Source organism: Hydra vulgaris, chromosome 02, assembly GCF_038396675.1.
Source record: "Hydra vulgaris chromosome 02, alternate assembly HydraT2T_AEP".
Lineage (NCBI taxonomy): Eukaryota > Metazoa > Cnidaria > Hydrozoa > Anthoathecata > Hydridae > Hydra > Hydra vulgaris.
In genome coordinates, this window is record NC_088921.1 from 6,357,501 (window position 1) to 6,383,350 (window position 25,850).

The 25,850-nt window shown below is 27.2% G+C and overlaps 1 protein-coding gene across 1 annotated transcript in view; it reads left to right on the forward strand.

Annotated features, from left to right (window-relative positions):
* Positions 1-25,482, forward strand: part of LOC136076676 (NACHT, LRR and PYD domains-containing protein 3-like) — a 27,551-nt gene extending 2,069 nt beyond the window's left edge. Inside the window, exon 2 of the mRNA XM_065790009.1 lies at positions 24,702-25,482. Coding sequence (XP_065646081.1) covers positions 24,702-25,327 — 626 coding nt within the window. The 3' untranslated portion in view covers positions 25,328-25,482. The remainder of the gene's footprint in view (positions 1-24,701) is intronic.
* The last annotated feature ends 368 nt before the right edge of the window (positions 25,483-25,850 follow it).

The window sequence follows — 25,850 nt, forward strand, 5'->3', positions numbered from 1 at the left end:
GCTTCTGGATAAAAAACACTTTTACTTTCTTTGATGTATACTTAGTGTTGCTTCTTGTCTATGCAAATTCAAACATTTCGTACTTTTTAATCAGATTGCTGATGGTTCCTAATGTCATTCCAGTTGCTTTTTTTTATCAACCTAGATGTTTTACCTTGTCATTCTTTTGATTTTTTTTTTATTGAATGCTTATTAAGTCTAGAAAAAAAATAAACAAAGGAATAAATAAAAAGTTTCCTCGGTACAATAAAATTTTGTAATTTTTCTCCTAATTGGAGTCATAAAATTTTGCACTAGGTGAGATCTATACTTTGTGATCAGTACTTTTGTACAGTAGTTTTGCTTGCCTAAACTTCTTATGTAATTCGGCTTTAATAATGGCCTAGTTGGACAAAGTTCAGAACAATTTGCAGGATTGTGTGTTCTAGGTATGAGATTGATACTATTATTAACATAGATTTGGAGTAATGACAAGACGCTAGGACATGCAAAAGATTGCATTACTGTCGTGGGTGTTCCACATTGGCAATAATCACATTTAATGCAATTCAGGCTTCATCAAAATCTTTTTCAGAAGATGAGGTTAAGCTACAGAGCCAGTATTTAATAAGTTTCACTTTTTATTGTGGAATAAGTGACAAACCTTTGAGTTTTCAATCCATATTGACATCTGGCTTGCCAAACCATCATTTTTTTTGCAAATTTTTTAGTTTTATGAAGTAAATATTAAAATTTAGCCTTTGCCTTTTTCTTGGAAACTCCCATATAAAAAGGATGTCTTGGAATCGTTTTAAAATTTAATTTCACATAAGTTTTATCATCCATGATTATACTTTTTTTTTTCTACACAATAATTTGTTTAATTTTCCTGCACGACTTTTTGCCACTAAATTTTCCTTTGCGTTGTGATCTGTGGCTTCATACATCTTAAAGGACTTGATTTTATGCTTTTTCTTGATAGTCTGGACCATTTGTCTGCTAGTTTTGCATTTTGGAGCCAAAATTTGCTCAAAAATGTTAGGATTTATCCTTATTTTATGCAAAACATTCATCTTCAGTTATTTGTTAAGGTTAAATTGTTGCAGCTTTCACGCTTCTATTTGTTGTATTAAGCATCAAATACTTATTTAAAGTTTATAGTGCTTTTAGAACATCCAACAGTTTTTATTAATAATTTGAGAGGCAAATTAGGAATTTCCACTTGAGCATGCAAAATTGTATAACGCACTCGTTTTTGTTTTGTTGCCATTTTAAACAATAATAATAAAAAAAAATTTTTATTAATACATTAATAAACTTTTTAATAAATTTTCCTGTTTTTAGCATCGTAATTACAAGAAATTAAAAATGTCAATTTTACTTAACCCAACCTTTACTGTTATACATTATAGTTGTTTTAGATTTTAGGCCAACTTTTCAGGTTATTACTATTTTTCTGAATTTTTCTGTGTTTTTCCTAATTTATAGTTGTTAGTTATAGTTTTTTGGAAAATATTTTAAAAATACCAAGTTGTTTGACACAAGGTTATATTTGTGTGTATTATTTCTTTGAAATATTTTCTTAAATTAAGGAGTATAAAGGAAAGCATGAATAAAGCTTTTTTTTATTTCATGAATAAAACATTGCTTTTCGTCATAACATGAAATAGTTTTAAATAAAGTAACTAATTGGTCTAAAGATAATTTAAATTCAACACGTTTAATTTATAATATAAAAGAGTATTATATATATTGTTTTTATTTATATGATAGCATTTTTTTATTATAAATTTAAATCTTTGAACGTAATTTTCTTAAAAATGTTTAATTAGTTTTATAAAAAATGTTGACAAACAACAATTGTGTCTTTAAAAATCAATAAAGTTTATGTTTTAAGCAAATGCTTCAGTTACTGGTTTTTCATATATCTTATAGTTTTTTGCTGCTGGTATTGCTTTTCGCTAAATGCTTATTTAGGGTAGTTATGCTGAGTGCGCCGTCTGCAAACTTAATGAAGCTAATGATCTTGTTATAATCTATGTAGCATTCAACATGGTTGGCAATGTGATATGGCAAATCATTGATTTAAAGTATATAGAGTTGTGTAGTTGAGTACCAAGCCTTGTGGTACTCCAAATGACTTGCTAGTCAGGATTCATTTCAATTGCTCACGTTTAAAGACTGAAAAAATGACTTTAATGAGCCTAAACTTTGATTTTATGAAATAACTGTAATTTGTTTTTAATGAAACAGTACAAGAAGAGTTTCATATTTTCATTTATTTTGTCTAATAATAAACAAAAATTGCATAATAAATAGACAAAGACAGTAAAAAATCATTTGATATAAGCTTCAGAAATAAATAGATTTTCTAGAGATTACTAACCCCTCTGGAGGTTTAAGAAACTCAACTTAAGAAAATGATAATAAGTTTCACAAAGTAGTCACCAAATGTATTTCTCCATAATACATTTGATATACTGTCCTTGATAATGACATCTAATATAATTTTGCTAAAAGCTCTTTCCTTGCCCTTCTGAATAAGTTTCCTTGTTGTTTTTTAATTTATTGAGAGAATATAGACTTTGACATTTGAATCTCCTTTTACCTTATATTAGTGACATTTTGTGTGTTTCTTTACATTCCTTGTTTGCTTTAGTAAGATTTATGTTTTGAAACTATAGGGTTGATATAGTGTTGTAACAATTTATAAAAAATAATATTCTCATTAACTCTAATTGTCACCTTGGCCTTATGGCCTAGAGGATTGTATTTTAAAATTGTATTTACCTATAATTGTGATTATCATATATACAATTACTTTTTTAAGACATCATTTTCTATGATTTCTTGATCTTTGATTCAACGAAGTTACTAGCTTTGTTGCTTAGCCTCATCTTCTAAAAAAGATTTTGATGAAACCTGAATTGCAGTGATGGTAGTTTTTTCTTGGGTTTTATCAGCTGCTCCCACTAAACTTTGCTCTTACCCTCAACAAACTTAGTTTCTAACGAGCTTTTTCTGTGGTAGTGTCCTTACTGTCCCAGAGATAAAGGAAATTGGAAAATTATACAATAAGCTTGAAGGGCCAGTAAAATGATGCCAATTTTAAACCTTTGATGACCTTTGTAGTTGTTATACATCAAGGCACTCAATAACTTCTTGACGTTAGTTTTGTCCTCCTTGCGTAGAATGAACCATCAGTACAGAAGGTCAGTTGTTTTCATTTTAAACAACTTGGCTTTGAGTTTCTTGGATATACTGTTTTCCACAGAGTTTTCAGCCTTATAATTATCTTGATTCTATGATCTTTTTTATCTGTGGTTTGGCTTTAAAAAGATTTTTATGAATATGTGCATTGATTTTCAGTATTGGCAGTGTTTTCTGGAGTTCTTTCAGCAGCTTCCACATTGCTCTTTCCCACAGAGAACTCACTTCGTTGTAACCAGTTCTTATGTTTTTGTAGTGAGGCGAAAGATATTGAAAATTAGTTTAAAAGCCTTGAAGGTCTAGTAGAATAATTTTCAAGTTTTTGATGACCTCTAGTTATCATACATCAAGGTACTCATCAACATCTTGGCACTAGTCTTGTCTCCCTGAGATGCACAGAAGGAGCCAACAGAATGGTTGACCAGTTGTTTTCATTGTGAAGCAACATGGCATTGAGTCTCCAGAATGAACTGTCTATAAATATGTGCTATTTACTTGGAATGTGATACCCTTAGCTTTGAAAAAATCAACCACATTGAATAACCACTGACTGAATAAGTTGTAAAATTTTTAATGTGTTCTCTCTGAATTGTGATTTGTTTTTGTTCAACAAATTCCACTGTTTAAGCTTTGATATCAAAAGTTCAGCTATGACTTTGTAAAACCTTGGTCTCTCAGTAAATCGTTGTCTTTTTGACTAGGCAATTATGGCTTGTACTAATCAACTTCACCTGTTAAACTATAGCTTGTACCTCCAATATCCCCTTTGCTGTTAGACTTGCTGCTTTCTCTTGAAGATGACTGATCCTTCTTAGGGGGAGAAGAATAGGTAGTTCAAGGCTGTGTAGTCCTAGGGTATCAGTTGAAGGAATATCTGAATAAATGAATGAGGTACCTTTTTTGTCAGAGTGATGTTTTTATGTGATTAATAATGCTAAAGTAGCAGTTGCTTGAATGGTTCATTGATTATCAACAAATTTTTAGAGTTGCAAATGTGATGACTATACCACCTGTAGTATTGCGTTTATAACTATTTATATAAATTTGAAAACAATAAAATTCACATATCACTTCAGGGTATAATATTTTCTTAAAGTGCATCAATATATATAAAAACTTTGTCACTTATGTATTTCATAGATTTAGATACCTAATTTCATAGATTTAGATACCTAAATCTATGAAATTTTCAAAAATAAAGCACATCTAAGCATGAGGCAGTTGTACATTTTGTTCTCATGAGTTCTCTTGCAATATTATGTAAAATGTATAGCCCAGGATTGACCCTATTCCATGCCGGCATACTGAAGCATGCCTTGTAAACCTTACACATTTTTAATTACTTCTTCAGAATACTTTTACGACCATGATTTTATAATGCAAACAACTTTGATTATTTTATTTATTCATCTTTGATAAAGTTATTTCTAACTTTATCAAAGTTAGATTTGTTATTTCTTTATTAACTGATAATAGGAGCTAGAATGTAGGTAAGTGTCATGTAATCATTGTTCAAAAAATTTTATTTTATTAAACCAACACTGTTTTGTTTATATTAATCTTTTGATGTTCTCTTTAATTTGCAAATGTTGACAAAAACAAAATAACAATACATAAATATGAAACTTTTTTTTATATAATATATATAATTCAAAACTGTTTTTATAAAATTTAATAATAAACCACTAAAGCAATAGTGACTAGCATTGTTTTTATAATTTTTTAAAGTTAATAAGAATAATGTAACAACGTGCACATGATTGTATATCAATGCGTTGAATGTAGTGCTAATGTGCATAAAAAAATAGAATAAAGAAAATTATTTATGAAGGATTTTAATTTTTTGTTCATACATCCTCAAAATGGCTATCCTGTATATAGAATCCCTCTTTTTCTCTTTTTTATTTAATTTAATTTTTTTTAACCCCTTTTTTAATAGGTCCAAACAGCATACACATAAATATTCTTATAGATTTTAACTATGAATTTCAAATATTCTTTTTAAACTATTCAATGCCACATTTATAAATGGAACATTTCCTGATATTTTGAAATTATCTTGTGTTATCCCAATATTTAAAAACTTTCATGCACTACTACTCTCTTTTATCTAACATTTTATCATAACAAGTTTCTATATAAGTTTCTTAAGAAACTTATATAGAGTGTACTCTTTTCTAAACTCATTCAATTGTTTAAATGATTTTCTATTTGGTTTTCGATCAAAACATTCTACTTGCCATGCATTAATAAGTATAACAGAATAAATTAGGAAAGCTCTTGATACTGGTTTATATTTCGTTTGTAGTGTTTTTATCGATTTACAAACAGCTTTCAATACTGTTGACCATAGTATTTTGATTTCTAAATTAAAACATTATGGAATTATCTTTCAGATCAAAAACAATTTGTAAGTAATAATGGTTTCGATTTTAGTATTAAATCAGTTTTGTGTGGTGTTCCTCAAGGTTCTGTTTTAGGTCCTCTTTTATTTTTAATCTACGTTAACAACCTAATCAACTCTGTTCACTTCTCCTCAGTTCATCTGTTTGCTGATGATACAAATCTTTTGCACATCAACAAATAGTATCGTTATTTATGTAAAAGTGTTAATTTGGAGCTAAAAGGTATAGTTCACTGGTTAAATGCTAAACTATTATGTCTCAACACCAAAAAACTGAACTAATTTTCACTGAGAAAAAACTATTTCTGTAAAAATGTTGAAAATAAAATCTAAATTAATAATAAACGGCTATATCCTTCACGAGTTGTTAAATATCTTGGTGTATTAATTGATTGTAATCTTACATGGAACTTTCACATTAATGTACCAAGCAAGAAATCTCGAGCTAATGGTATGGTTTCGATAATTCGTCATTATGTCAATAAAGTTACACTTAACAATATTTACTATGCATTATTTTCATCTTATCTTAGATATTATTGTCAAGTTTGGGGTCAAATTGGAAACTATTGCATTAAGAAGTTGCTAAAGTCTCAGAGTCAATTCATAAGAATAATAAACTTCCAATCAATTAAATCTGATACATTGAAGTCCTTCAAAAATCTTTTCATTCCAACATTTCTAGCGCTAGTCAAGTATGCTAATTTTCTTTTTTGTTTTTGACTCCTTAAATAAAAACTTACCATCTCCTATCACAAACTTGTTCACAGAAAGTAGGCTATTACATTCCTACTCTACTAGAAATATACACAATGGAAAACTAAATGTACCATTCTTTAAAACCCAGAAATATGGTAAACATTCTATTGCTTATCAGTGCGTCTGTGTATGGAACAGGAGCCTTGTATGCATTTTGAATGAGTCCAAAAAACTATATCCTAAAATACCTTTATTCCATCTTAAACAATATCAATTTAAAAAAATTCTGAAAAACATTTTATACTAACTTTTATGCATATTATCCTTACGATTAAAATATTTTTTTAACTTATCTTTTGTCATTATTACATTTATCATCAGTACTTTTTGTTTACTTTTTTCTTTTTATTATTATTAAAACCTGCAAACTATGATTCTACATGTTTGTTTTAGTGTATGTTCTGTGTGCTTTGGTCTATGTGTTTGCGGTCCATGTGTTTCAGTGTGCATCCTTGCTTATTTTTACTTATATTATGTTTAAAAACTAGTGTCACTCCTTTGATCAGATTTCTGAATGAGTAACACCATCCTAAATAAATCATTAAATTTTTATTATAAATGATTTTATGCTCATAACTACCATTATAATATTAGTTATTGTTATTATTTTTTCATTGTAATTATTGTAAACATACTCATTATTACTATTACTACAATTGCAGGCCCTGTTACAAAATTTTGCTGCGTAACAATAAGGCGTAATGCATTTCAAAGTAACTCAGCAAATATATTTTGTATTGTTAGAAGTTATACTGCGTCACTAGCGTCTCTTCAAATACCGCGTTGTAATTAAAGTTATTTTATTAACGCATTAAAAATCATACAGTTTTTTTTTTCTCACTATAACAAAAGTTACAAATAAAATCTAAGTTCCTATTTGAAAAATTGTTTTTATTATTTTTTTCAAATATAAACTAAATTTTATTTTGAAAAAAAATTTTTTTTCATAAAACGTAAAATAATTTTTGTTTACTTTCTTATAATTTTACAGTTGGTTTTTGATTATTTTATTAATTGTAAATAAATTTTTTCTTATTTATTTTGTGAACTCTTTTTAATAATGTTTTTAAACAATAAAAAGTTTTTTAAAATTATTTATCAGTTACCGATAACATATTTGTGATCATAATTTATTTTCATAAATTAGACGAACGCCATTAAAACTTTATGTCATTGAATTAACAATAAACAAAATGTCTTATTAATAAAATATTTACATCAAAATAAATTGTGCATTTTTTAAACTATTCTGACAAAAAATAATTTTTATATTTAAAAGGAATTTATATATTTAATTCCTTAAGATAAATCTTAAAATACTTTATTTTTTTTAACTAATTTTTAGCAACAACAAAAAAATTATTAAGAGGTATTCCATGAGAAAGTGGGACAAATTTTTAAGATTTGTAACCCACCATCTCAGATTTCTTTCATACTTTGTAAAAATGGTCACCTATATAACATAGACTACCTCGCAAAAATTTAGCACTGATATCGAATAGATTTTGGAGATATTCTTACATTAAAATCAGCTATTTTTAGCTTTTTTTTTTTTTGACGGCCATTTTGATTTTACTATAGTTTTTGTTTTACAAGTTACTGTTCAACTATTAATGTGATTAGGCTGAAAATTAGCTCAAGTATAGTTTTTAGGACGAGGAATCAGAATATAACATTTGTTTTTAATTAAAGTATTAGGAACTATATCAAAATTGGTATTGTACTTCACCTACAGATATTTTTGATGTTTTAACAAAGGCGGAAAGAAGGTTTGGTAAACATGGTAGCATTAATTTTTTGTGAATTTTTTTTTGTTTTTATTAAAATAGATATTTTAAAGAGTTTTATGGTATAAAATTGATAGGTGGGTTTTTTGTGGATTTTTATAAATAATTAAACAAATTATAATGAAAAAGTACATTTGGATGTTACTTATTAAGAAATTGCTTATTTTGAAAACGTCAATTATAAGAAAAAAAAACCATCAACAACAGTTATATTAAAAAATTCATAATGAATGTAATATATTGAGTCAAAATAATCAAACAAATACATGTTTTAAATAAAAAAACTAGTCAATAAAAAACCAGAACTTGCTTCTGAATAATTTATAAATAGCTTATAAAAGAAAACTGGTGAAATATAATTGAGTTAATTTAAAGATTGGATTTTGGGCAAATCGTCTGTGTCTGTCTGGTATATGTGCCCTGTTTTTGAAGATAATGTTTTTTTTTATCATAATTAAAATATGGGGCTTAGGAACCCAACAACAATCATTTCTACTTGGCCAGTGTAATGAAGTGTTAGGTAAATGAGGATGCATGAATTTTACAAGGGCGTCTTCATTTCTTTCATCAACTTTAAATACCAAACCAACCCAGTTAAACATATCGTATTTGCAGATATAATATTTTCCTGCAATGATTTCTTGAAGATATTGAATTAAGCCAGTAAGGTTGAATGTTAGATTAAACTCCTCCTGCTCAGTGACTCTTTTGACATTTATGCTTGTTGCATCCTGTGGATTAAATTGGTGGAAACTTCTTGTACCAGGTAAAGTCTTTCCATTATTCAATGGGAGAGTCAATGATTTCGGACTGATAAAATATCTTCGCTTTTTAAAAAAAAGAAGTGGATGCCAAATATGTTATCTTTTGAAAAATTGAACATTTCTTCAGCGTTCTGAATTTTTAAGTCAATTGGACGTTGAAGACTAACACTTGAAACTGTTTATTAACTGTTTGTCTATTAACTGTTCCACCAATGCCATCACATGGTGACTTTCCATGTGATGTTGCAAAGAAATTCCATTCACATTGCATCCCAAAATCTTTAACATGATAGCATAAATTTAAAAAATGTTTGCAATTTTTGTACTGGCTAGCACAACCATCAGGGAAATAGTGGATTTTTGTGGTTTTGGGAAACATTTCTTGTACAAATTGGACAGTTCTTTATACTATACAATAAATAAATTCAACATCATGTGTTAAGTCATCAGATATAAAACATAAAGACGTTGGTCGACTTTTAGTAGCACCCTCATCCATTTTGTTATAAATAACTACAGGATGTAGTGTGCATTGCTGTTGGTTCCAATGGTAACTCTGGATTTCGTTTTGTATGACAAATTTAAAGTTTTCTGCAAAATCAACCTAAATAATAGTTTCAATTATGGGTATAGATGACTTTAATGTATTTAAATATTTACTTTGTGCTTTAGCAATATAAGAGTGAGATGTTATGCTATCAAGTTTTTCACTAAGACTTTCAATGAACTCGCTTATTGTAGATGTGTAACTTAGATTGTAGATGTGTTACTTACTCGCTTATTGTAGATGTGTAACTCTGCTCTATCTGTTGTACTCCACTGTTTGTATTCAATTATTTCATCTTCATCAACTTTGTCATTCTCTTCAAATGATCCTTCATTTTGCAATATATTTGCAGTTATATAATTTATAATATATTGAATTCCAGGGCAACAATTATATCTATAGATCATGCATTCCCTTGACTCTCTGCTACAAACAATCTTCTCAATTAGTTCATGGTGATTCTTATCCAGTTTAACTGCGCTAAGCATAAGCTTTCAGTATTGGTGTATTACACATATACAAACAGCTTGGGTTCCTTTTTGACCAGCATAAATACACCATTTTGGCTTTAACTGAGCAAATTTAGAAAATCCTATTTTGGATTGAGGGTGCTCAAGTTTAAATTGAATTAAATAATTGCAAAGAAGTAATCGCTTTGATACATGTTTATTTTTGGATACACTTACAAAATCTTTTACACTTGGCAACTGCCGACTAAACTGATCATTGCAATAGAAGCTTTCCACCTTATCAATGATATTATCTAATTCAATTCTAACAACGTTAGTTTTTTCTGGAAGTGTTAATATTCCTTTTTCAAATTTAAGTTTTCTTGCTTTAGTTATGGTTGACTTTGATATATTAAATACTTCAGCTGCTTTTCTTAAAGATCATGAATCTGGAACCAATGTTAAAATATGGATCTTTCCTCTTCTATTTGCTATTTTCAGTTTTTCTTGCATTGAAAGTATCAATTTATCTAGATCTTCAGCTTTCTTTTGATGTTCAACATTGGGCTCCTCAGTAACATCATTTTTCAGGTCTGTTGCGTTAACATTGAAGGTAACTGATAGCTTTTTTAACATAACATCAGTAGCTTGCATTAGTTTTCTTTTAGCATGTTGTGGAGCTCCATGAAATTTTACTGGTGATAGATCTAATTTATCAAAACTGGTGTATATAAGTTCTTTTTCTTGTGCAGTTTCTATATTTTCATTAAATAATATTTGTTCCAGAAAATCATCTTCACCATTGTGGTCCTGTAAAGTAGTCCGATCATCTTTTTTTTTTTTACCACTTCTTTTTGATATGAAGGACACATTTTAAAACCAGTTGTTGTTTCAATACCAATTGAACACATATCTTTTGCCAGTCGAATATCAATTTCTCGCAAACCACCTATAAATATATTATAAATGAATAAAATTTGCCAAAATTAGGACATAATAGTTTAGATAATATAATAATGTTAGAAATAAAATAAAAAAATTAAAATTTTTTAAACTAATTGAAAGTGTACTAGATGCATTTTTTGTAAAAAGACAGCACAATAAGTTAAAAACATATAAATTTACCTTTTATGTGGGTCGATGCAGTTTTTTGGGAGTTAGCAAACCGGTTAAGTAAAATTTGCTCATGATGTAAACAGTTTTTAAGATTAACGTTTAATATTGATAGCCAAGATCTCCATAATAATAAATTTCTATTTTTTTTAATTTTTTATTTAGCTATAAATAAACACAAAATACACAGACATATATACATTTATTAAAAATTGAAAAAACTTTTATCATTAGTATTTTTAAATATGATAATATGTATTTATGTTTTTTTAACTTTTATTTTATAATTTTTTATTTATTTAAGGATTAGCTAGAGAACCAACAACAGCTGGTAAAATATCAGACGAATACTAAGTCTTAGTATTTTAATATTGAGTATTTCTTCTGTTTTAGTGAAAGATGACATTATATGTCATTAATTAGAAAGCAAAAATTTATTTTAAAAAGAAATGTTTATTTGAATAAAAGTTTCTTTAAATAATAGGTTAAAAGCTTTTCTTTCGTATAATATTTGATGACTAATGAAAATTGTCAATGTCAAATAATTTAAAAAAAAATTATGAACACTGACCTATAATACTTATTTTTTCACATATTACTCATATATTTTTGCAAAAAATTTCAAAAAACCCACCTCTAAATTTTGCATTAAAACACTCATTAAAATATCTATTTTAATAAAAACAAAAAAAATTCACAAAAAATTAAGGCTACCATGTTTACCAGACCTCCTTTCCACCTTTATTAAAACTTCAAAAATATCTGTAGGTGAAGTACAATACCAATTTTGATATAGTTCTTAATATTTTCATTAAAAACAAATGTAATTTTCTGATTCCTCGTCCTAAAAACTACACTGGTGCTAATTTTCAGCTTAATCACATGTTTAGTTGAACAGTAACTTGTAAAACAAAAACTATAGTAAAATCAAAATGGCCGCCAAACATAAAAAATTGCTAAAAATTGCTGATTTTAAAATAACAATATCTCCAAAGCCCATTTGATATCAGAGCTAAATTTTTGCAAGGTAGTCTATGTTATATAGGTGACCATTTTTACAAAGTATGAAGAAAATCTGAGATAGTGGGTTACATGCCTGTCCCACTATCTCATGGAATACCTCTTAAACAAACTGTTTCTTTAACAAAATATCTATTAGTTTACACTTGCGGTTAAATGCTTTTACTTACAACTTTTTTTCTTTTGAATAAATGTCGCATTAACAACATCAAAAGATAATTTAAATATTCTTAAAAATAAAAGTTTTTGCGTAACGCAAAACTGCTGAACATGTAGCAAATCGCCTTTTCGCAGGCAAAATGCGAGCTGCGTAACGCTTCTTAACAAGGCCTGCAATTGGTATTAATTTTTTTTTTTATCTTATATTATTATAATATATTACTATTATTACTATTATTTTTGTTATTATTATTATTATAATCAAAACTATTGTAAATAGTTTTGATAATAATAATAATAATTTATGGAAAATAAATATCTTCTTGTTGTTGTTTTTTTTTGATAATATTAGTGGCCAGCCACAGGGTCAAATGGTATATAGCCTCGTGTTTGAAATCCAGTCAAAATTAGGTTATAGGCCCTTATAAAACTTATTTTATTATATAAAATGCTTTTTTTAAACCCTTTAAACAAAGTTATGCATTTTTCAGTTCCATATTTTCTTTTTGACAACCAAATTTTATGCAGAGTAGGTAATGAAAAATTTTTGTATTTTTTACTTTTTCTTGATAGAAGTATTTGCACCAATTGTTCAAAGTAACGCTTTTCATGATTTTTGAATAAATTTAGTGCAATTTCCAAGCATTGGCGCAAATATATTCTAATGTAAATTTAAGTATTTTTTTTTTAATATCTTTGCTTCCAACAAGACTGCAAGCAACCACTATTAGAGTTGGAATTTACTATGTTTACAATGCGTTTTTGCACCTTGTCCAAAAGAGAAAGGGCATCAATAGAAGATCTGCCCCAGATATGGTAACTGTATTCCATACAAGGACGGATTTGAAATTTATAGAGATGAAGAATAGAATCCGGTGTAAGAAAGTGTCAAGCTCGATAAAGAGATGCAACCTTAGCAGATGCTAATTTTACATTGAATTTGATATACGGTTTCCAGGAAAGATTGGAAGTAAGAGTTAATCCTAGAAGATGAAGGGTAGATGACTCATCGAGTTCGCTACCGTTTATAAATATAGGAAGATCTAAATTATTGCGATAATGATTGGCTGAATAAAATTGAGTTTTATCTAAGTCAAAGTTCACCAGCCACTGTGAGCCCCGTTGTAGCAGAAGTGAGATCCTTTTCAAGCTCAAATGCCCTCTCCAAGCAATCAGAGAGGCTTCTTATCATGACAAGAATAAATGGTAGTATCATCAGCGAACAATGCCACCTTAGATGTAAGAATATTTGAAAGATCGTTAATGTAGATTAAAAAGAGTACTAGGCCAAGGATAGAACTTTGAGGAACCCCTGAAGTTACAGAATATGAAGAAGAGTGCTGTTCTTTGACAACTTTTATACTACATTTAAAAAGAAAGGATTCAATAATCCTTCCTTTCTAATTGTATAATACGCCATAAGAAAACTTATGGAGAAGACCAGCATGCCAAACTTTATCAAAAGCTGTAGAAATGTCAAGAGCAATGGCCTTAACCTCTCCATCTTTATCTAATGCACAATAAAACATATTGGTTATTACTGTTAGCAAATCAGCTGTAGAACGAGAAGATTGAAATTTATATTGATAATCAGAAAGTTATTAGTTGCAAGATGAGAGATTAAGTTTGTTAATTAAAGATTCAAAAATCTTGCTAATTGACTAATGGGACGAAAGTCAAATCAGATTGCTCTCCAGAATTTTTGACATAGGGATAACAGATGCCGCTTTCCAGCAGGCTGGAAAACAAGACTCTGATAAGCACTTGTTAAAAAGTTTTAAAAGTATAGACCTCTGGAGAACACTTCTGCAAAACAATAACAGGTATGTTGTCTGTACTCAGTACACTGTTTAATAGTTCAAGCAATTGCCTCATTACTATTAAAAATCCTAAGCTGTAACAAAGGGTTCCAATTGTGTCCTTGACAATGCACACCAAAAGTACAAACAAGGACACCATTTATGCTCAACATGGCACTCTTAATACTTTGATATTTTTTAGCTGGCAATGGAATCAGTCTCTCTGAGAGCTATCTCAGAGTTAGGGAAACCTGACTACCATCCGGCATCAGAAAAATCATAAAACTGTGTTTTAGAGCTATGCCCTCATTAGGAGGTAATAGAACGAGTTGCCTAGTCATAAAAATCAAGACACAAGCAAAACCCATGCATTGAGTCAAGAAGATCCAGCATTCAACATCCTAAACTGGAAATAATGTATTAAAATTACATCTGCGCCAGCCTAATAGTTGAAGAAGGGGTGCGAGGCTGGTCAACAGATAAAATCTGTTTACCCCTTTAGTCTTTGCCTAGGAAACTTTGCCTACAAGACAGTAGTCAGATGCATTTAACATATGCCCAAGATGAGTGTTTTTATCAATCACCATCTCTAGCCTTTACTCAATCAAGAGCCCCATGGCAGGTGTTTTATGTTGGAGTTGGCTTCTCCTTGCCTTTGCCTAAAAAAGTGTATTCAACAAGGCAGTAGGACATTATTCAGGTTGTACTCGGTTACATGTTACCAGTAGCATTTTAGTTGAATTTGTTCAACGATATTTTCTTTATGTGTTCCAAAATCCTGAACCAAAAAAAAACACTATGCTTATTAATTTAAGAAATATGTTGTACTTATCTTTCACTGATTACGGCTGATAAATTAACAGTTTGGTTATTGTAAAGTGATTTTTTTTTTGATCTTTGAGATTTTTTCAAGTCATACAACAAACTTTTTACTTCATTTTAGTATCAAATGACGTTTTTATTTAAACACTGCTACTGGAGCCTTGGATCAAACAAATCCAAATCTAAAATGGTTTTCTTAAAAGATTGGGTAAAGGACTTTCGATCTTTTGTTGTAAACTAAACGAGATCCATACAAATCAATTTAATTTAATAATATATGTGTACATTTTTCTGTGGTTATTTTAGGTGCTCCAAGATCTAATGGTCACATCACTGCAGAAGGGCATTTAACTTAAAACTTTGCGCTTGCTTCATATTGAAAAAAAGCCCAGAGTAGGCATCAACCACAGATCAGTAAATGATCCAGCATTTTTTGGTGTTAGAGATCAGAACATTTGTATGTTTATACTTGGCTCAAATAATGATGCTTTGCAAAATATTGCGATGATTGGAGGCTGGGAACAAAAAAAGCCCTAAAGTTTCATCCCCTCTTCCCCAAAGGTTATTTTCATCTATAAGTTAAAAGCTGATTAGTATTATCTCCCAGCGTTCATAAATTGTGACCATGTAAAGTATAAACCCTCCTTAATTTGAGGGAGTTACAAATTTTATATGCTCATAATTTTTGAACACTTAGAGATTGTAAAACAATACTCAAATTTTCTCGATGAATATAAATTTCGTTATGAATAGTAAAAAAATTATTTCATAAACTTCTTGCTCTCATGTTTGGGGCAGGGTGATAAAATTTTAGTGCTTATTTGCTCCCAGCCTCCATTCATTGCAACTTTTTAAAAAGCATCATTTCTTGACATAAACATACAAATGCTTCGGTTTGACTCCATGTTAGCTCAAACACCAAAAAATGCTGGATCTGTCACTGCCACAGATCTTATTTTTCTGAAGCAAATTCTCCTCAGAATTCAACGTTTAAACGCTGCAAATGTACAATAAATATTTATATACATATTATTTTCAGCTTAAGACAAATATCTCAAGAAAATATGTAAAAAAATAATTTTTAAATGTAGTTTTAAGGTTCAGAGTCTGCAGTTAGGTTTCGGATCAAAATTCAAGTTATTATATCTATTCAATAACAAGAAAGCGAGAAGAGTTGCCGTAGAAAAAACAAGTCACCGTAGCAAGCTCTTTTAATCCACTCCTCTTCTTTTTTAATGTTTTTTTAAAGAACTCTTTATTTGAAGTAGTTTCTGAAGCTTCTCCAAGCTTATCACACATTCTACATTATCTTGAATAAATTTTAAAACAAAAAATATATTTCTTGTTTTGAGAAATGAGATTTTTAAACTATGCTCAATAGATTTATAATTTTGCTGTGAGTTCTGATGAATTGTTAGCAACTTTAAAGGATTTTAAAAGTTTTGGAATACATTGTTGTCAAAAATTCTACGGGAGTTTCATCCATAGGCATTTTTCAAACTATAAACTAGAATATCAAAAATTACCCAGTAGACTGGTGAAATATACAACTCAAGACATAGTGGCTGGTCTTTATCATCAAAAACTGCTTTCAGAAGGATTTCACCTCATCTTTCTGAACTTTTCAATTCATCCATAAACACTTCACACTATATTTATCAATTCTTAACCCTTTCCCTCCTGTATGATCCTCCTGTAACCCTTTCCCTCCTGTAAACAATCACATAGTCCCCTCTTCTAAACTGTGATAGCAATTTTTATGTCACAAATATTTTAAAAGATTTGAATGTACTTTGCAGCATTTTAAAAGTAAATACTTCGACAAACCAATGACTCAATTAAGTAATAATCAAGTTGTAATACAAAAATAATTTTTTGAAGTTGCTCTTTGTCTTGCAGAAAAACTTTTATCGATTCGATAACATTGATGAATGTTATGAAAAATCACTCAGGAAGAGTGCCACCAGTTTTTAAAAATTTCCCTTGTTAATTATTTTTAACGAGTGAGTCCAATACTTTTGCAATTCTTTTGTTATGTAACTCTAACTCTTGATAATAGATTTAAAAAATTCACGATATTAATCGCTCGATAATGTAAGTGATGTAATGTAAGTAAAATATACAATATCAAAAAAAGTTTATTTTCCTTAGCCAGTTAACTCTGATAGATTTTTATATATTATTAAATTGGTATAGAATTCTCAAGATCTTGTGAAAGTGTCTAATACAAACCGCTTTACTGATTCTAAGAAATCAGACCTAACAGTTAAATAAGTTCACACTCTTTTGGCCAAACTCAAAACTTTTTAGTTTATTTTGTTCATTAGACTAACAGCTTTCATATAAAATAGCTAAAAGTTTAATTTAAAGTTTAAATAAGCAAGTATTTGATAACGTTGTTACGCGTTGTAAGTTAAATATATAATATTTTTATGTTTTTATTTTCTCATTAATAACTATAATAATAAATTATTAGTAAGAAAAATAAAATAGTATGAGAAATAAGTTTGTTTTTTTCACTATTTTAAAATGCGCCATTTTTAATATATGCAAAAAATCTCGGCAAAGATATCAACAAAAAAATATATGTGCGTGGTCATTTAAGGCGTGCGACGCACGCGTTAAATGACCACGCACATATATACGACCTCCTGAGAGGGACTACTTTTTGAGAATCTCAATTCTTTTTTTATTTTGATATAAAGTTATCTAATTATTGCTATAAAATTATTTAATATTTATTGATTTCTTTTAAAAGAAATAATGGAAAAAATAAAAATTTCAGGTTGTGAGTTTAAACAAAAATGCCTACGAAAGGAGGAACAATTGAAATCAAATCTCATCATGATGAAAATGTCGAAGAAAGTCCAATAGTTCAAGATCTGGTTGATTCTGGAAATGAAAGCAAATCAACTGATTCTACTAATTCAATTGAAACTGTTCAAACAATTGAAAGACTGGAACTGGTGCTACCTCAGAATGCTTTGACGATATTAGCAATTGGAAGGAAAATTTAACCAATGATTTCATACAAGATGCTGTTATAAAAGATCCTAACAGTTTCAAAAAAGATTCTAAAAACTATCCAAGAAATGTTGATAATTTGAGTTTTTCAGATCATTTTTTTAACTGCATCATGGATTATGGTGAAAAAAATCATAGAACGTGGTTAATTTATTCAAAAAATGCTAAAAAAGTTTTTAGTTTTTGTTGTAAACTTTTTTGTTTAAATCCTATTATGTTGGCTCATAATGGTGGTAATGATTGGCGCCATATTTCCATATAATTTTAAAAAGACACAAAAAAAGCCTTGATTATTTTGACTGCTACAGCAAGTGGATGGATTTAAAAAATAGATTTCAAAAAGACACTTTAATTGATAAAATTTTGGATAAAAACTTATTTAAAGTAGAACATTGGGACAATGTAATTAGAAGAATAATTTCCCTAACTATTATGATGGCAAAGCAAAATCTGCCACTCAGAGGTTTTTGTGAAAAAGTCTATCAAGATAATATTGGAAATTTTCTAAAAATTTCAGAATTTTTGGCTGAATTTGATCCAGTTATGAAAAATATTTGTTGAAAGCAAAAAAAACAACTAATTCTGTGCACTATTTGGCAAAAGATATTCAGAATGAAATCATTAACTTGATTGGCATATCCAATAAATTCGAAATTTGCTCAAATGTCCGAAAGTCTGTGTATTTTTCAATTATTGTTGATTGTACACCAGACATCAGTCACCAGGAGCAAATGTCAATGCTGTTTCGATAGGTTGATGTAGAGGATAAGATTGAAATTCATATTAATTAAAGTTTTATTGGATTTTACTTAATTAAAGGTTCGACAGGACATGACTTTTCAAATGAGATATTTGACTCCCTGGTAAAAAATAGCTTGTCAGTGAAAAACTTTAATTTTCTTGCAGGCAGCACAACATTACAATTTTAAAATCTTTCTTTTTATTCATTTAAAAAAATTTACAAAAATTTCGCGTTCAATTTATACTTTACAAATCACCTCAAATATGCTCATAGAAAAACCGCTTCTCACATTACCAATAACAGTAGCTAGCGCCGAGAGATCTTTTTCGAAATTAAAAACTATAAAAAATTATTTAAGATCAACAATGGGTTAGGACAGGTTGAACAATCTTGCAATGATTTCCATTGAAAATAAACTTGTTGCTGATTTAAATAATTTAGATATCTGGTTGAAATTTTCGAAAATGGAAGCTCCAAAAGTACTATTTTCGAAATAAATTATTTTATCGAAAAGTTTGTATTAAAGTAAGTTAAAAATATAAACTTTGATTCATTAACTTTGATTAAGGCGCATAATTTTGTGTGCACATAAATGAGAGGCAAACGTAGCAATTAGTAACTTTTCTATATATGTTTATGTATATATATATATATATATATATATATATATATATATATATATATATATATATATATATATATATATTCACATCTTTGCTCCCAATAAGGCTGCAAGCAACCACTAATTATAGTTAGAAGTTACTGGAAGAGAAAAGATAAAGATTGTAGACAACTTAAAAGACTGCAAATTAAATCAATCAGGAAAGCAAGATGAAGGAAGCAAATTTTAAAGAACTGATGTTTGAGGGAAAAAACTAGTGGAATAAGAGTGTTTGGAGCACTTAGGAACAGTCACAGAAAAGATGAGACTTAATTGAATGATGAATAACTCTTAGTAAGAGTGTTGTAAAATGATGACTTAGTAAGAGTGTTATCAGAGGGTTGGGTAAGAGTGCTGTCATTTATCAGTATCAGAATATCCTAAATATTGCAATAAAAATTTGCAGAAAAAAATGAAAGTTTTTAAGTGAGTTATTTTTATAAAAAAGATGAATATTTCATTCATTGCGTTTAAAAATAGAAGATGCACAAGTACAATTGAAACCTTCGATTCCTACCTGAATCCAAAAGATTGTTGAGGAGGCACATTTTTCAGTATTAAGATGAAAAACATCTGCTGAAGTACCATTAGAGTACATTAAAGTCACATAGTTGACTTAATGAATAGGAGATTGAAAAACACAAAAACAGTGACAAAGTGTCAGTTGTATTAGAGCTAAGCTATTCAGTGTGAGGAGCATTAAGTTCATTACGATAATTTATCTATAACCATGTTACTTAATCAGGATTATTTTTTTTTTATTAATATAATTGATTGATGATTTCCAGTAAAATATTTCTATTGACTTATATTATTTATGTTATATGAGTATATAATTCTGTTACTTGATACAGAGCACAATAATTTTACTTTATGTTTTTTCTTAAGATTAATATTATTTGTGGGTATGATAGTAATGATTGCATAACTTTTTATTTATATTATATTACTCAAAATATTTATGTTTTGACCACCAACATTAAAAAAAAAAACCCTGAAAAATTTACTTTGATTGACCTACCTGTTCGAAATATGGTTGAATCGTATCTTTTGAACAGGTACAGTTGATTTTAATGATATTTGACATAAGATTGTAGTAAAAAAATTATCATTTGAAACGGATTATTTGGGTCAAAAATCACAATACAAAATTTCAGGTGATAACCTTTTTTACTTATAAAATAATGGTTTGTCTAAATTTGACCAAAATTTTGAATTTCGGTCAATATTTATTCAATTTTAACGGTTAAACATACTGGCCAATCAAGCTGAACTTTTTGAGATTTTATTTTTTTCATAAAATCTGTGGGTAGGCAAATCTGAGGTGGTACCCTGAGGCACCACCTCAGAGTCATTAGGTGATTTGATATAAAATGATTCTAAAGTTATTTACTTAAGGTTTGTTTTTGTAACCTTTTTTTTGCTGATTAACAAGAAACTTTTAAAAAAAATTTGAACCGACATCTGTTTTTTATTTATTTTTTACTTAAAATTTATGTGGCTGTCACAGTGGCCCTCAACAAAATCAAAAAAAATGTCAACGGAAACTGTTTGCGGATACTTTTAGAACTTTAGGTGTATATTACAAATCTGTTGAAATAAAAATCTAAGCTGCTTGACCAAGTATTTTAATCAATTTTTACCTTGATAATCAATTTAAATAATATGTTTTCATATTGTCAACGGTGACGTGCAAAACTGTGAATTTTTATATAAGTTATAAAATTATTATTTATCAACTTATTATTACTTCAGTTTAGCTGCAATATTTTTAAAGTCATTATTACCATGAAATGAGCAATAGAACCACACCTCTGCATAGTTTAAATTTACTGACATCAAATAATTTAAATCTACTGTTGTCAAATAGTTTAAATCTTCTCTCTGCAATTAGTTTAAATCTACTGTCATCGACTTGTTTAAATCTCCTCTCATCAAATAGTTTAACTCTACTGCTAGCGAAGCACTTGCTAAGTCTGTTAAAATAAAAGCAGTATGACATTGTTTTAAAAAATATTTGTATATTAAATGTTGAAAAAAAACTGGATATAAATCAGCAAATAAAAAAAAAGAAAAATATTATGTCTACAATTAAAATTACAACGGCTTACATCAAACCCTCCGCATATGACACATTGATGATTATATTAGTTTAGTATCGTAACTAATATTTCATATTAAGTCATTCCATTGAGAATTTTATGCTACTGAATAAAACTTTCTATGGATTGACTTTCCTGCTTGTTTAGATACAAGCACTTGTTCAATCTGATTTCAAAAATTTTTTTAAACAAGATATAATTTAATTGAACCTTACTTCACCAAAAATAAGAAATTTATCATAATGCTATTATAATGTTAACGCAACTTAACATTATAATAGCATTATGATAAATTTCTTATTTTTGGTGAAGGTAGAAATATAAAACTTGCAATGAGTGGAATGGCTGTTCATGATAAAATGTACGGAGTCCTGTAAAGAAGAAAAACAATCTTGAACTTGAAGATCTTTAATATATATATATATATATATTAAAGATCTTCAAGTTCTTTCTACATATATATAGACATATATAAAGACATTTCTACATATATATATATATATATGTAGAAATGTCATACAACAGTTGTAAAAATGTTTTGTACAATTAAGTTGATGATTTGCTTTTTTTATAGCCACTATTGTTTTGCGTAATTTTTTGGTTTTTGTTTAAAAGAGTAGTACGCTAGAGAATGTTTTTGTATTAAAACCAAATTATTGCATAACTGTTATATATTTCCACAACTAAAACCAATGAACTTGAGGACTAAAAAATTCAAGTTTTCACTGAACATTATTTTTTTTTTTTTTCTTTTTGAAAGTAATAATAGATTGAGCTTAGAGAATAATAAATAACTTATTAATAATGATCAACTTACATAAAATAATACATCAAAATAATTTTTTGACACACTTATTTAATATTAATTGGATGTATTTTTTGTATTCGTCTTTTTTTTATACGTCCGTAATTTTCACTTAACATCCAATTACAGATAAAAATTCTGAACTTCAGAAAAGCAACAGTTAAAATAGTGTTTTATGTCGTTTCATTCGTCTTGCCGTTACGTTTATTTAATTTAGGTAAATATTTTTTCGATATTTGTTATATGTAAGTTATTTTTTTATCACTATTTGTTTGTTAATAGGTATTAATAAAGTAGTCTATAATAGTTTACAAATTTTTTTCTGTTATTAAATAATTGTATCTATTTTCTAGTGACTTTTAAATTACAATAATGACGCAATGCATGTTTTTATTGTTTTTAAGTTATTTTATTGAAGCAAAAAATCTTTAGAGTGATTAGTTTATGTTATCCAATGAAAATGTCTAAATTATTAATTAACATATTTTCAAGCTTTAAACTTGATTTATAATCGTTTTATAAAATGCGATCAAAAAATTTCATCATGAAAAGTTGCATTCTTTTTTTAACGGTTGCGGTAGTTACAATAAACTACGATTTCTATTAGCAATACGGTTGTTTCGAATGTCATTTGTTTTCTTCGAATTAGTCAAAGGATTATTTGTAGTTCGATGATCGAGTTTTTAATTATATAAAATCTCATATTGTTACCATTGTTTTTAATTAACACTGGTAACAAAACTTCTTAAACTTTTCAAGTAAGTATACTTCAATATGAATTTATCATTTGCTTTTATTTAAAAATTTATGTCTTAAAACAAAATTTGAACTGCTACAAAACAATAACTTACAACGATTATATGGAGTTGTTGATAACAAGCTTGTGTTTTTTTTTTATTAAGTAAATTATATTATAAAAATACAAAAACAAAAGACAAAAAAAAGTAAGCATTGGAATTTCATAAATAATTGTAATAGTTTGATTTATTCTTCAGCTTATTTATTTAAATATATACATCGAAATAAAGCAATTTGTCAACATAACTAAGATGTTAATCGATTGTATATTCAACAGACTTTATTTTTTTTTTGTAAATTTCTAAATCTAAGAGTTCATCTAAATAATACAGTGACATTCTAGAAATTAAATTGAAACTTTTTTTAGCTTACAAATGTTTTTATAAAACGCTGATAGCCTTTTTAACTTTAGCATCTCTGAATACAGAGATATATTAAATATTTCAAATTCATAAAAATATACTTAAAATACATATAATAATATTGATTAAATTATCGATTTTTATCTTGTTTTTTTTCGTTGCTTTTTTCTTTCCAAAAGCATTTATATATTTTTGTAGCAAGGTCTAGAGTTATACGTCGTTTTTTGTGTGTTTGTAAAAAACCAAGGAAACGGGCTAGTACAAGAAAGATTTCATCATAAGAGTACTATTTTTTAAATCTTTTAAGAAACTTTTAGTATTGGGCTAGATTAAAAATTTCTCAAATTTGCTCTTATGATACACGTATTTTATTCGCAATTGCATCGCGTAAATTTCATTGCGCGTGCAAATTTAAACTCTCAAACTTGTTAAATGTTTAAAACTCATTTAAACTTTATTTATCATTGCAACTGTATCAAAAATATATTGTATCATAATTTTGTTATAAAATTTAATGCAGTTTATAAATTATATAAATAGTTCTTTAAAGAGCTTTTTTCAAAAAAAAAGATTTCAATCAACGCCGAATTCGAATAAACAAAAATTTAAATTCTCACTCTTTGAGTATTTAATGGTTTGTCACATGATTCATTTCAAATATATCGATGAAGGAGATTTTCAATATTAAGTTCTTTATTTGAAATTCGATTTTAAATAATTATTTCACTTCAAATCAACGTTTAAATGAAATGCGTTTTGTTTGTTGACTTGATACATTACTTGGTTAAATTTAAATCACTTTTGTAATTTGTTTTTATTATTAATATGAATATAAGTTAATCATTAACATTAATTTAAAAAAAGGTATTTTTTTAAATTAATATTATTGATGAACTTTTTTTACATTATTTTAAATATGTTATATTTATGGTAAAATAAAGTTTAATAAATGTGATAAAAATTATGTTGAAATTAATAAAATTAAAATATTTTTTATAATTTTAGTAAAAAATTGTTTAATTAAAAGTTTCTTTTTTTTTCTTTTTATATATAATTTTATTATTTAAACGTATATATTTTAATATTAATGTAAATAATATTATTTAATATAAAATTAATTTAATTATAATATTTTTAATTGATTTTTTATTTTTTTATAACTTTTTATACGTAATATGTAAATATATTATATATATAAATGTTGTAATTTATTATAAAATTATTAAATTTAAATTTATTACATAATTATGTTATAAATTTTATATTTATAAATATATGTATCATTATGTTGATTATATTTCATTAAATATGTTATTCATATGTTATTAATTCCGATTATTGTTTAAATTTTTATTTATTTGTTTATTTTTATTAAATTATTGCTTTTTTCTTTAGATCGTCTACTTAAATTATCTCGTCAAAATGAAAACAATTATCAACTTAAAACTTATTACGTTAATTTATTCATTGAATGTTTTTATGAAAGTCAATCATCATTTACTGATGAAGTAAAGTTTATCGTCGATGAACGAAAGTGGTGGACGATTTCGATTGTCGAAGGAAAAACTTCTTACGAAACTTCTTGTGAAAATTATTTCGTAAATCATTACATTAAATCTGGAAGAAAGTTATGGAGGTTAAATGTTTATAAAAATATTTTAAGTGATGAAGAAAAAAATCTTATAATTAAATGTTCAACAAATGTTCGCCATGTTGACTTTCGTTGTCGAATTAAAATCGAAGGATGGAAACCGAAAGATAACATTGAATGGTTAAAGATAGACATCTCACGTTATTTTATAAGAAAAAAAGATTTTGAAGAAAATTTTCTTCCGTGGATTAATCTTTGTGAAGAATTACGTCTTGAACTTCACGACGACATCGATTTCATTGAAGAGATTTATGAATGGATTCGTTGTTTGAATCTCAAGGAGTTAAGGATCAAGTACCGTGTAAAATATTTTTATAACCTCGATAAATTAAAAAAATTTATAACACGAAAAAAATGTTTATTATCTTAAATAAAATATGAACAATAATTATAAAATAATAAATGAAATATTTAATATATTATTTTATAATTAAATATGTTTTAAAATGTACGAATTAATTTTAATAATATTTTAAAATTTTTCATTTATTTTCTAAATTATTTAAAGGATTATTTTTTATTCAAAGGATCAAAATATATTATTAATAAATAATTTTAATAATTATATTATATATAATTATTAGTTTTAATAATTATATAACTATTGTATTATTAATATATATAATTTTTATTAAATAACTTTATTAGTAATAATTCTAATATGATTATATTTTTTCAAAACCTTTTTGAAATTTTTGTTATTGTTTTTTGTTAATTATATTTTTATTTCATTGTTCATGAAATATATAATCATAATTAAGATAAATAAAAACTAGATAAATTTTTGTTATATTTCATTTAATGATTTAACTTTAAATATTTTTTAGAAGTTTTGAAACTCTTAAATTATTTAATATTTTTTGTATTTGTTTTTATGTAATTTTATAGATATT